We start from the raw sequence: 11,649 nt of genomic DNA, 5'->3' as shown, positions 1-11,649 counted from the left end.
GTTATGAGAGATCAAAGGTTGGGAAATTCTGTGCAAGTGGAGACTGGAGTGACCTTTTTCAGATTGGTATTTCAGGCATGTTTACCACTATTTGTTATGAAAAAAGGGTAAAAAAGATGTCATTTTCAGGAAATCAGAATTTTCAAATCATTACATTTAATTGGAATGTGATTTGATTTACACCTAATGTTGAAATAATTACATTCTATCAAGACATGACAAAACAATTTGCACCTTATTAACGGAGGTGATAATTTTATATTCTATCATTATGAGTAATGTTTAGTATAAAAGTACTGTAAAAAGACACTTTAAATAAATGTGGAACACCTTGAAAACGAAGGCTTCAGAAAAGAAGGATAGCAACTTTTTTCAGAATGGACAATAACTAGGAGAGATCAATGAAAACTATTTCTCAATCTCTGTAAATTTTAATTTTGGTTTTATAAAGTTGATATTATAAGCTTGATTAAATGTTTATTGTAGAAAATTAAATAAGAACCACACATAATCACCATGCCTGAATACGCTGAAGAAAAAGGTAATACTGTTTTTTATTTTATAGATGATAAACTTTTTAAAAGTCCAACTTGGGCTATGTTGCTTTCTATAAGTATATTTCCTTTGAAAATGTTTTAAGGGCTTTAAAATTACTTGTACTTTAAATTTGTCATACATTTAAAAGAATGTAATATTTTGTCTGAAAAAAATTGTTTGTTTGTGTTTCAAACCACTTATTGATGACAGACTCTTTATATTTTGAATTTTCTAGACAAAATCAAGAGGTTTCTTTCTGAGTACTATGAAGACGATGATGCAGGCAAGAAAGTTTTCAAATATGGCGAACAACTGGTAAAGAAACTTTGTAAATTCCTTGGTTTCCAAATATTAAGCTTGTAACACTTTTAGCCTCTTTTTCTGTAAGTTCAATGTCCTAAAATAAAAAATGAACATCTTTAAAAGATGCTGTATTACTATTGATTTAATTGATTTTTTTGTGAGCAAGCGAAGGTTTGGTTTCTTTACAATTTGATTTGTTTTTTCAGATACACTTAGCTCATAGAGAACAAACAACATTGTCAATTGAAATCGATGATGTTCAAAAGGTAAACTTTTTCATTGATAACCATCGATATAAATCCATGATTCCAGTGGTGGGGGGCTGAAAGGTCGAATGACCACTAGTACTTGATCTCAGCTCAAGCTCAAGACCAAGTGAACCAACTGAAGTAGGGGTAGCCTATTTTTTTTTCTTTAGTTTTGATCCCTATTGAGTGCATATAAATAATAAAGTTTTAGGCATTTTCTATCAATGTTTTTCTACTACACAAGGTCCATATTCCTACATTTTTGCCCCTTGTTTTAAAGGCAAGCTCATTCTTCAACTAGAGGGCAGCATATGATGTGGGTCATCTAATTTCCTCTAAGCCTGAAGTCTAATGACAGCATTTTTGTTGCTTTGTATAATAACTTCTCTATACCCCCAATATTTAAATTTTTGTCCTGCATGATCCAAACTTATTCTTTTTTGTAGCATGATGAAGAATTGGCTGAAAACATTCTAAAAAATACTAGAAGATACTCCAAACTAGTTTCTGATTCCGTATTTGACCTGCTGCCAGACTACAAGCAAAGAGAGGTATGCTTCAAATATTCACATGAAGTGTAAAGACTCCTGTTCAAAAAAATTTATCTAACTTATTTACTTCAAATTGCACTGCAATGAATCTAAAAATAAATAAATCTGCACAAATTTATTTGTTTGAAAAACCTTTAATCCCATCCTCCTTTGCGTTAAAATTGCTCTTGCAAGCTAATTTCTCACTTTCTCAAAAGAAAATCATATAAACTAATGAAATTAGGATAACCATATTTAAGTTGAAACTTGTAAAAATCTCCAATACAATAAATCTTTACCTTTAATTTTTACCTCAGATTGAAAATAAAGATGTTTTGGATGTTTTTATTGAACATCGCATGATGATGGAAAGGCAATTACATCCTCAACAACCTGGACAAACAAACACTGATATCTATAAAATGTTCCCTCCAGAATTGCTAAGGCGATAGTACGTAGTTTGTTATGTTTATTATTTCGTTCAATGTCATCTCACTTTGTGAATAAAGAATTTGATATAAAATCGCAATGGAAATCCAAATTGAAAGTCTATTTTTTTAAGAAGTATGTTACTTTATAAAAAGGCCCATTCTGAGAAATTGTTTTCCTAATTGGAGAGTCTAAGCCCGATTCTATCGCATTGGTCCTTGGACCCTACTGGACGTACCCAATCAAAGATTAGTGTGACGTAATGTACCCTTCCTCTGGAATGCCCGAACAAGGGAAGAACAAAATAATCAACTGTATTATTGTTTTTAGCGAGATCACTTTCAAACATTTGGGAGCACAAAAAGCTGAATCAATCAGAAACGTCAAAGCAGAATGTATCGGTCAATTGTCTGTTGTACGTGGTATCGTAACAAGGTGTACTGAAGTTAAGCCAGTGATGTCAGTAGCAACATATACCTGTGACAGATGTGGTGCTGAGGCCTACCAGTTGATAAATTCCCCTTCATTTATGCCGCTTGTCAATTGCGAGAGTCAAGATTGTAAAACAAACAGGTACCATACAAAATTATATTTTGTTAACATATTTTTACCATGGTTACCTAATAATCAAGAAGGTAAGCATCATGCACCATGCCAAAAATGGCTGAAAATAAGGTTTTTGTAATAACTTGCCTCAAATTATGTCAAAAATTAGGGAAAATCTCAGAAAACCTCTATATTAACATTAGAAATGTATTGATACAGTATTTCAGCCATTTTAGAAATTTTGATTTTAATGCTCCATTTTTTGATAACCTAGCATAAATAGTCGTCTCAAAAAAGGAAAATGATTTTCTTATTCTCTGTGAATTAGATCTGGTGGACAACTTTACCTTCAAACTCGTGGCTCCAAATTCATGAAATACCAAGAAATCAGAATCCAAGAACACAGTGACCAAGTACCAGTTGGAAATATCCCAAGAGCAATGACAGTGGTTGCACATGGTGAAAACACAAGACTTGTTGTTCCCGGTGATCACGTTCAAGTCACTGGAATCCTACTACCAATGTTGAAGCAAGGTTTCAGAGCTCTTACACAGGGATTATCTACAGAGACTTTCTTAGAAGCACATGTGAGTCCTCTGCATTCTTATTTTGATGTGGAAACATTGTCTTCTATTATTCTTCTTTAAATTACTCGACAGTAATCTTCAAAAAGACAGCTCTCGGAAAACGTTCAGAGTGGCATGTCAATTTTTATAATTTAGATCTTTTGATTTGATAATCAGAGGAATTTCAGTAGAAGAACTCAGCAGTCAATCATTTACATTAATCAGATTATTTCTTTATTTTCAGAGAGTTGTGAAGATGAACAAATCTGAAGACCAAGAAATGGACAATGATGAATTATCTGAAGAAGAAATTCAAATGCTTTCTACAGGTAAACTTGAACGTTACATCACTCAATCTTGCTTTGTAAAGGTTGAAGATTCGTTTCTAGCTGCCACCACAGGCCACCACTATATTTCATTGATCTAATTATATTTATGTCTTGCTCACATTTATTTTTGATTTGTTCTACTGTTCTATATTCATACATCATTGTGGAAATCATTTGATGCTTGTGATTTGAAGTGCTTTTCTTTATGATTTCACTTTATATCTCTTAATCTATCTAATCTAATCCATGCTCTATCTTTCAGAATTTCGAACATGATGAAATGAGAAATTTTTTAAATCTTTTCTTATTAAATGGTTTTTCAGAACCTGATTTCTACGAGAAATTGTCAACTTCCATTGCACCCGAAATCTATGGTCACGAAGATATCAAGAAGGCTTTGTTGTTATTGTTGGTTGGTGGTGTTGACAAAAACCCAAATGGAATGAAAATTAGAGGTAAATACTACACCACTTGTGTTTCTCTTGAATTCTATTTGTTTGGCGTCTTTTGAGACTTAAAAATTGATCTTTCAGCGTTTTTCATATTCTAGTCAAAGCCCGATTTTCGAAATATATTTCCAGTCGCTAGATCTTTAAACGTCTCGAGAAAAAGACAGGTTTTTGGGATTTTCTCGCTTTTCTGTAAAATGTTTTCAAATGTATAGTTTGGGTTGAAGCCTATGATTAAAACAAGGCGAATTTGAGACATTGTCGCTTGAATTTAATGCAAGCTTGACTGTCAGTGATATCTTGTATCATAAGTTTCTGAGGCTTCGTAATGGATGTCCTTAAAAAATGGAGTAACTACTTTTCTGGAACAGTCCAATAACCACCAATGAAGGACCAATGATGAATTTTCTGCAGCAGAGGCTCCACGTTTAACAATATTTTTACGTGTCGAGTTCATGCATGAACAGTTTTCAACCTGAGGTCCCTCATCTTATCCACTTTTGATTTCTTTTTTTTTTGGACCTACCTGGAGGTCCTCATGAATTAATCTAGATTCGTCCGCTAGTTCGTTTGTTCGTTCGCTCCTTCTTTACCAGCGATTCTCAGGGTTGGTTCATAGAAATTTTTAGATTTTTGGCACAAAAATGCATACCCAATTTTTTTGTTTTTTTTTGGAGATTTTTCGTTTTTCTGTAAATTTATAGTTGCGATTGAAGCCAATGATTAAAACAAGGCGAATTTGAGACATTGTCGCTTGAATTTAATGCAAGCTTGACTGTCAGTGATATCTTGTATCATAAGTTTCTGAGGCTTTGTAATCAATAAATACCCGCCGGGGGGTACTAGGTTTGCGAGGTGACGGGTATGTCCGAGCCAAAAATCGAAAATCGATCCTTAGAGAGAGTAAAAAAATTGGTGTTTTTGGACCCTTAGAGAGTCTTTTCTCAAGAGTTTTTTCGATTTTCATTCGATTTTTATCCAAAGTTTGGGAACACACGACCCTTTTGAGAGAGGAAATTTTGATTTTTGTGAATTTGGACCCTTACAGAGACTCAATTTGCTTTTTAATGGTTATTGTACCCCTTCGAGAGACTTTCGAGGCTGTGAAAAAGAGACCGTGATTTGTCCATGATTTTGTTTGTTTCCGATACTTCAATGTATATCTACTACAAGTTGGCTCGTGATGATTTTTCTGATTAAAAAGTGTTGTATTGTAATACAGTGACAAAAATATTTATTTATGAACCAGAAATCTGAAGCTAGTCTTTCGTCTATCGGTCTTCTATTTTTAAAGAAAAATTTACAACTACTTTATGGGATTAACTTTCGCGGGGATTAAATTTCGCAATTGGACCTATCCGCGAAATTCAAAAATTTTGCGGGAACTTAATTTCGCGGGTGGCACTATTAGGTGGCAATATTTTCACGATTTTGTGACTTTTACTGTCAAATCATGCATTTTGGTTGTTGAAATACACATTATTAGCGCTTCTTTGGTGCCAGCAAACATTCAAAAAGTATTTGTTTGACATATTTCGAGTTTTGTTTAGAAATATTTCGCGAATGAGGCCCTTCCAAATTTCCAATGGGACTTAATTTCGCGGATTTTCGCGGATGACACCCAAATTTATCCCATTAAAGTATACCGACAGAATAGAATCAGCAAAAGAAATGCTCAGAATTTAGCCGACATGTGAGAAAGTTGTTCTTTCTTTTGTTTGTAAATGCTCTGTCAGCAAATGGTAGGAGATAAGTTAATGATGTCCTTTAATTATGAAAGCTTTGCAACTAAGAATGGCAAACACTTTCCCAGAAAAATGAGATCAATTATTTTATACTTTACTTTATTTCTCTTTCCAGGAAGCATCAACATGTGTTTGATGGGGGATCCTGGTGTCGCAAAATCTCAATTACTTGGCTACATTGATCGCCTTGCTCCAAGAAGTAAGTTGAGATTCATTTCTATGATAGCCTTTGATATTTTATAGACTTCAGTAGTTTTGTTAGAAATCATACAAAACCGACTTGCGAAGAACCACTTGGGAAACGAAACATTGTCGTGAAATAAACATTTGACAAATTTGATTCGCGGAAATTTATGCTCGCAAAATACAGTGGAGCCTCTTTAACTTGAACCTCTATAACTCGAACAAGTTTTATGGTCCCTCCAGTTAACAGTATCTTGTAAACCTTACTCCATAACTCGAAATTTCCTTGAACAAATTTGTGCCCCCCTCCCTGTGTGTTCGAATTATGGAGACTATATATAAAAATATAAAAAAAGTATATAAAAAGTTCGCGATTTTTTTTCCTTTCCAGTGCATTGGTCATTTTCGAAATCTCAAACTTCCTGCCGAAACTTTTGTTAATATCAAATTGCATAAAAATTCGAGTAAAAAAGTTAAACAAGGTGATCAAGTTTAATGCATGATCTCTCTACTTTTTTTCTAGGTCAATATACAACAGGACGTGGTTCGTCAGGTGTCGGTCTCACCGCAGCCGTTACCAAGGATACATTAACTGGTGAAATGACTTTAGAAGGTGGTGCCCTGGTACTGGCTGATCAAGGTGTCTGTTGCATTGATGAATTTGATAAGATGGACGATTCTGATCGAACATCAATCCATGAAGTCATGGAACAACAAACTATTTCGATCGCAAAGGTGACTTTTTATTTTATTTTTGTTATACTTATAGTACAGAAAATTAAATCTTTTTTCTAAACAAGACCTTTAGGTATTCACCTTGTTTGAGTAAATTGTTATGCAAGACCAAGAAAGTTTTAAGCAATCTATTTAATAAAATTTCAATCATATGTTTTTTATCTGTGAGCTTTTGTCATTCGTCATTCGTCATGGGTTGTGTATTTGGGAAGGTTCATTTTTCTTTTTCCATTTTTTAAATGAAGCCTTTCTTTTTGAAAAAATAAAGAATAACACAAGCATAATTCTAGCTTGATTCCAAAATATAAACTAAGCATAACTGAGTTTTCGAAAAAGTATGCTTAAAAAAACATGAACTTTCAATCAAGTAAAATAGATATTGGGAAAATAAAGGATTCTTGATGTGACTGGGAAGTGAAATTCTCACCAGTTTGTTTTTCTCCTTTGTTTATCAGGCTGGAATCATGACCACATTGAACGCTCGTGTTTCCATCTTGGCTGCAGCAAATCCCGCTTTCGGCCGCTACAACCCAAAGAAAACTGCTGAACAAAACATCCAGTTGCCAGCCGCTCTTCTTTCTCGTTTCGATTTGCTTTGGTTAATCCAAGATAAACCAGAACGACAGAACGATTTGAGGTATTAGATTGTTTTTATGTTTTATGACTATTCCAGTTTTACTTATTCTCGGTATTTTCGATATTCCACAAAATCAGCAATACTGTTACAATGATACGCTCGTATAGAAATGATGGTGTAAATTGGTGAAATCTCGTATCAATTCCATCATTCCTTAATTACAGCTCTAACGCGCTTTTTGCTTTGCAATTTTTTTCAGGTGACCTTTAAAATTTTGTCCGGCCAAAAGTGACGTTTAGGATTATTGCTTATAACTGCAATTTGTTTCCCTCTTTTTTGTAGGCTTGCTCAACATATCACATACGTTCATAAGAACTCTGTTCATCCGCCTTCACAATATGAACCCTTGGACATGAACTTAATAAGGTAAGTTGTCTTCAAAGACCTAATTTCAAATAAAAAGCGCTATTTTATAATAGTTATACATGGTCCCATCATAGCTTTGAATTTTAGCAGTCTGTTATACCTTAGAAATCCTCGCTCATCGGGCTAAAGCTCATTAGGTGACGGCGCATGAGAGAGTCTGTCTCAAGAGTATGTAAAACTTTAGTTTTTTGACATTTCTCAGCCCCCTCCCCCCCCCCCATTCATGCTAGCAAGGGATACATTGTTGGAAAGATGTATCCATAACTAAAAACAGCTAAAATGACCAACTTCACAGTGCTTTGAATTATTTTCCCTCTCTTTTTAGACGTTACATTGCATTATGCAAAGAAAAAGTGCCGACAGTACCACGTGAACTGACAGAGTACATTGTCAGCGCTTACGTGGAGATGAGAAAAGAAGCAAGACACAATCGAGACATGACTTTCACATCAGCCAGAACTCTCCTCGCTGTTCTACGTCTCTCAACTGCTCTCGTAAGTGTAATATAAGCGAGTTTACGTATCTACGACGGGGATGATTAGGTTTTGATTTGACTAACTGAGGGCGACGGTATATCACTATTTACCGTCCTTGATCGGATCTGCGGGTTTTTCGCCACACTCACACTAGCGTCCTCAAAAGTGAAAATACATAGACTCTGTTCAGATAGAGAATCCCTTTAATAAAAATCCCACTTTGCTGCTTTTTGTTATGTCATCGTCATCGTTCGGCTCAGTTTTAAAGATACTACTGTGCCTTTGATGTTTACCCATTTTGTCGGCTACATCGGGACACGGTTTATAGAAAAAAGGTTTCAGGATATTAAGACGCTGCATTTTAGCGAAATGTTGCTACTGTTGATTCTCGCGAATTCAAACTCGGACGTGGAACGTATTGTTCGAATTTTAGAGAGATTCGAATTATCTAAAGTACAGTAGTATATGAAAAGGGTTTCTCCTTAACGTAGACTGGGTAAAAGTTCAAGTTATAGAAAGATTCGAATAATTATTAGTTCGAATAAGCGAGGGTCTACTGTAGATATTTCCTGTAGTTTTGCCAAAAACTGAACACGGGCTTAACAGGCTTTGTCATTCCATAAAATCAATATTTACCTATTATCAACAGGCTCGATTGAGATTGGCAGATGTTGTTGAGAAAGAGGATGTTGATGAAGCGATGAGATTGATGGAGATGTCCAAAGCTTCATTGAACGATGAAGAACCGCAAGCCATGTAAGTTGTATCCCTTGTGTTAAACATGCGGTGTACTCATAATGTACTCATAGATGTATGATACCCGAAGGGCTAGGATGTCGTGCTTTAAGCCATCGCAGGCAAAAAAAGTGAATATCGGAAAAAATATTGTTGCTATTGTTTTCGAAAACCTGCAAAGCTTCTGATTGGTCAAGCACTGAAATTCTATTGAAATGTCACGTGACCTAGGTAGGATTTCCTACCTAACCACGTCACACTTTTTAGCAAAAGTACGCCATCTAGCCCTTCGGGTTTTAAAAAATCTATGGGTGTACTCCCGAAGAATCGAATAATTTTCTATCCTAAAATGTTTTGTTTATCTTTTATTTTGAAGATTATTTGGCTTCACTTCTATATATTATTCTTTTTACTAAGTTTGGATCTTCTGATGTTGAAGGTGGATATTTTATACATCTATAATTTCAGAGCCCAGCCAACAAAAGCTTTGAATGCTAATAATGTTTCCCTTGACTGTTTGAGAATCTTTTTTTTTAATCAAACTTCTTGTTTCTTTAGGAAACCACAAGCAAAGGATGCAATCTACAGTATCATTCGTGACATGTCTGGCAACGGGCGATCCATCAAGTAAGTCAATTCATTGGACGGTTTCGATTTTATACCGGGAAGTCGGGGAACTTGCATCAGTGGAGGGGAAACTTGCATTATAGCCATCAAATGACTGACCAACCAAAGCAGCAAAATTTTAAAACAAATGAACTACGCTGCTCCGCTCGCAGCTCTACTCTACCATTTTGCATTAATTTGACTTTGTATTTTAATGATCAGACAAGTCATTAATTTGAGGGGTATGCAAGTTTCCCTCCACTGATGCAAGTTACCCGACTTCAAGGTACCCTTTATAGGTTTAAGAATGAGCGTTCTAATGATAAGTACCTATCACCACCTGCTTATTTGATTGAATACTTCTGAAAGTTAATTTAACACAAAATCACCACCGTAAAATGTAAACCTAGTGCAAAGTGTCTGTAATTCCCCGGGTGGGGCTCAAAGTAAACAAAAACCGACCGACTGTGCGGGTCCTTTTTTCAAGCTTCCAAAAGTGCACTGTAAGCGTCGAAATTAGCAAAGATGAGAAAAAGTGCACTCCAAGAGTGTAAGATTTGGAAAGTCTGACCATATTTTGCCATAAAATGGTCATAGATTTTAAAAAAAACGCGCCTTAAGGTCGAATTTTCGCCCATATTTACTCAAATTTTGCTGAATTTTTCTCTGCAAGGGTCCGATTTAAAAGGCCTAATCGTTTTAGAATCGACTGCGCCCCCCCCCCTCCCTTGGGTATAATTCATAAATTCTTCGAGTATCTAGAACACGATGACGAGTCGGTTTTTAAAATCCATTTTTCAAGATTGCATTTCTTACAAGTTCGAAATTCGAAATATCGATACAGGTAGTTAAGTAATTATTGTATAAGATGGGATGAATCAAATTAATCCTTTTTTAGGCTGAATGATGCGCAACAACGATGCTTAACTAAAGGATATACTCCAGATCAATTCGAAGACTGTTTGTCCAACTATCAGGAACTTAATATCTGGCTAATCAACAAAGCACGCACCAAGATTACTTTTGTCCAGTAAACCTAAAACCTAATTTTTTAACCTACGTAAAAGTCTATGAAAACACAGAGATTGATTTTTCTGGTACTATCCAAGAAATGGTAATATTGATCTTTAACTCATTTCCTGGATTGAGTCTTGGTCATACTCATGACATTCATGACGTAATGTTTTCTACGGAAAGACCCCGGTTTTGGCCAGTAGTGGCAAATTTTATACAACTTTTGTTTAGTTTAAATTTGCCACTATTGGCTAAAACCGGGGTATTTCCGTATAAAACATTACGTCATGAATATCATGAATTAATTGCTCGAAAATTGTCTGCATGTTTTTGAAACCGGATTTCACTATTATTTCATAACATTTACTTATTATCATACTTATGACTTAATTATAGTACCCCATAATAATTTTATTGCTTTGTACATATTACTTATTTACAACAAAATAAAAAGATTTATAAAACTTTCATAAAATATTCTCGACTTTGTATACTTGTACCTCTTGTTTAAGTGAGAATTTCTGGAACTTCTTCTAGCACTTCCTCTTTACGCTTTCTTCCTTCCGTCATTACTCCGACTGCTGAAGAAATCATAGTATATTTTCTTGGCAAATCTGAAATATCTCAAACAAGCCCAATTCGTAATGCCACAACAGAAACGCTTGAATTTTCCTTTCAAGAAGCTGTATTCATTTACAATAATTTCATTCTTAAAGATTTTGTGTCGTAATTTTTCTCGTTGTCGACTGAAAGGGAGCCTTGTAGAGATTAATAATTTGTCCGATGTTTTCAGACTTAGGACCTTAGGATCTGAGGAACTACTTTAGGCGTACAAACTTTCGCGAGCAGAAACTTCGCGAATTTAAAGGAAAAATATTTTTCGCGAACATAAACTTTCAGAATAAAAACATACTGGTTTAAAATATTTCGCTCCCTCTTAGAGCATCTTCAGTTTTTTTGAATAACAAAGACGTTTAACAATTATATTTAACGACGCTAGAACGGCATTACAATGACTTCTTCAGTTTTTGACGTCACATAAACATTAACATAAACTTTCGCGACTCAAGACGTAAAATTGAGAATTATCACATGAAAAAATGACTTAGAGACACAAATACTTCTTGGGTAGGCTTGAAACATTTGTCCTTTGACTTATTAGTCTTTTAGCAGGCTAAAAAGTGCCATAAAAGTTACATTTTATTCAAAGTTTGA

General features: G+C 34.8%; 1 protein-coding gene across 1 annotated transcript; it reads left to right on the top strand.

The window, feature by feature from the left end:
- Nucleotides 1–472: 472 nt before the first annotated feature.
- Nucleotides 473–10,454, top strand: LOC136817736 (DNA replication licensing factor mcm7-like). Its single transcript, XM_067074049.1, has 17 exons — nt 473–541; nt 773–852; nt 1,047–1,106; nt 1,535–1,639; nt 1,936–2,069; nt 2,378–2,620; nt 2,922–3,180; nt 3,404–3,488; nt 3,812–3,943; nt 5,798–5,881; nt 6,389–6,600; nt 7,056–7,237; nt 7,520–7,603; nt 7,929–8,097; nt 8,729–8,835; nt 9,373–9,441; nt 10,319–10,454. Exons 1-17 carry the CDS (start codon nt 517–519, stop codon nt 10,452–10,454), a joined length of 2,166 nt encoding a protein of 721 aa, XP_066930150.1. The 5' UTR covers nt 473–516.
- Nucleotides 10,455–11,649: the final 1,195 nt, after the last annotated feature.

This window comes from Clytia hemisphaerica, unplaced genomic scaffold, assembly GCF_902728285.1.
Source record: "Clytia hemisphaerica strain Z4C2 unplaced genomic scaffold, Clytia hemisphaerica genome assembly, whole genome shotgun sequence".
Classification (NCBI taxonomy): domain Eukaryota; kingdom Metazoa; phylum Cnidaria; class Hydrozoa; order Leptothecata; family Clytiidae; genus Clytia; species Clytia hemisphaerica.
The sequence above is the reverse complement of the archived record's forward strand: the minus strand, read 5'-3'. Positions and strand labels throughout refer to the sequence as shown.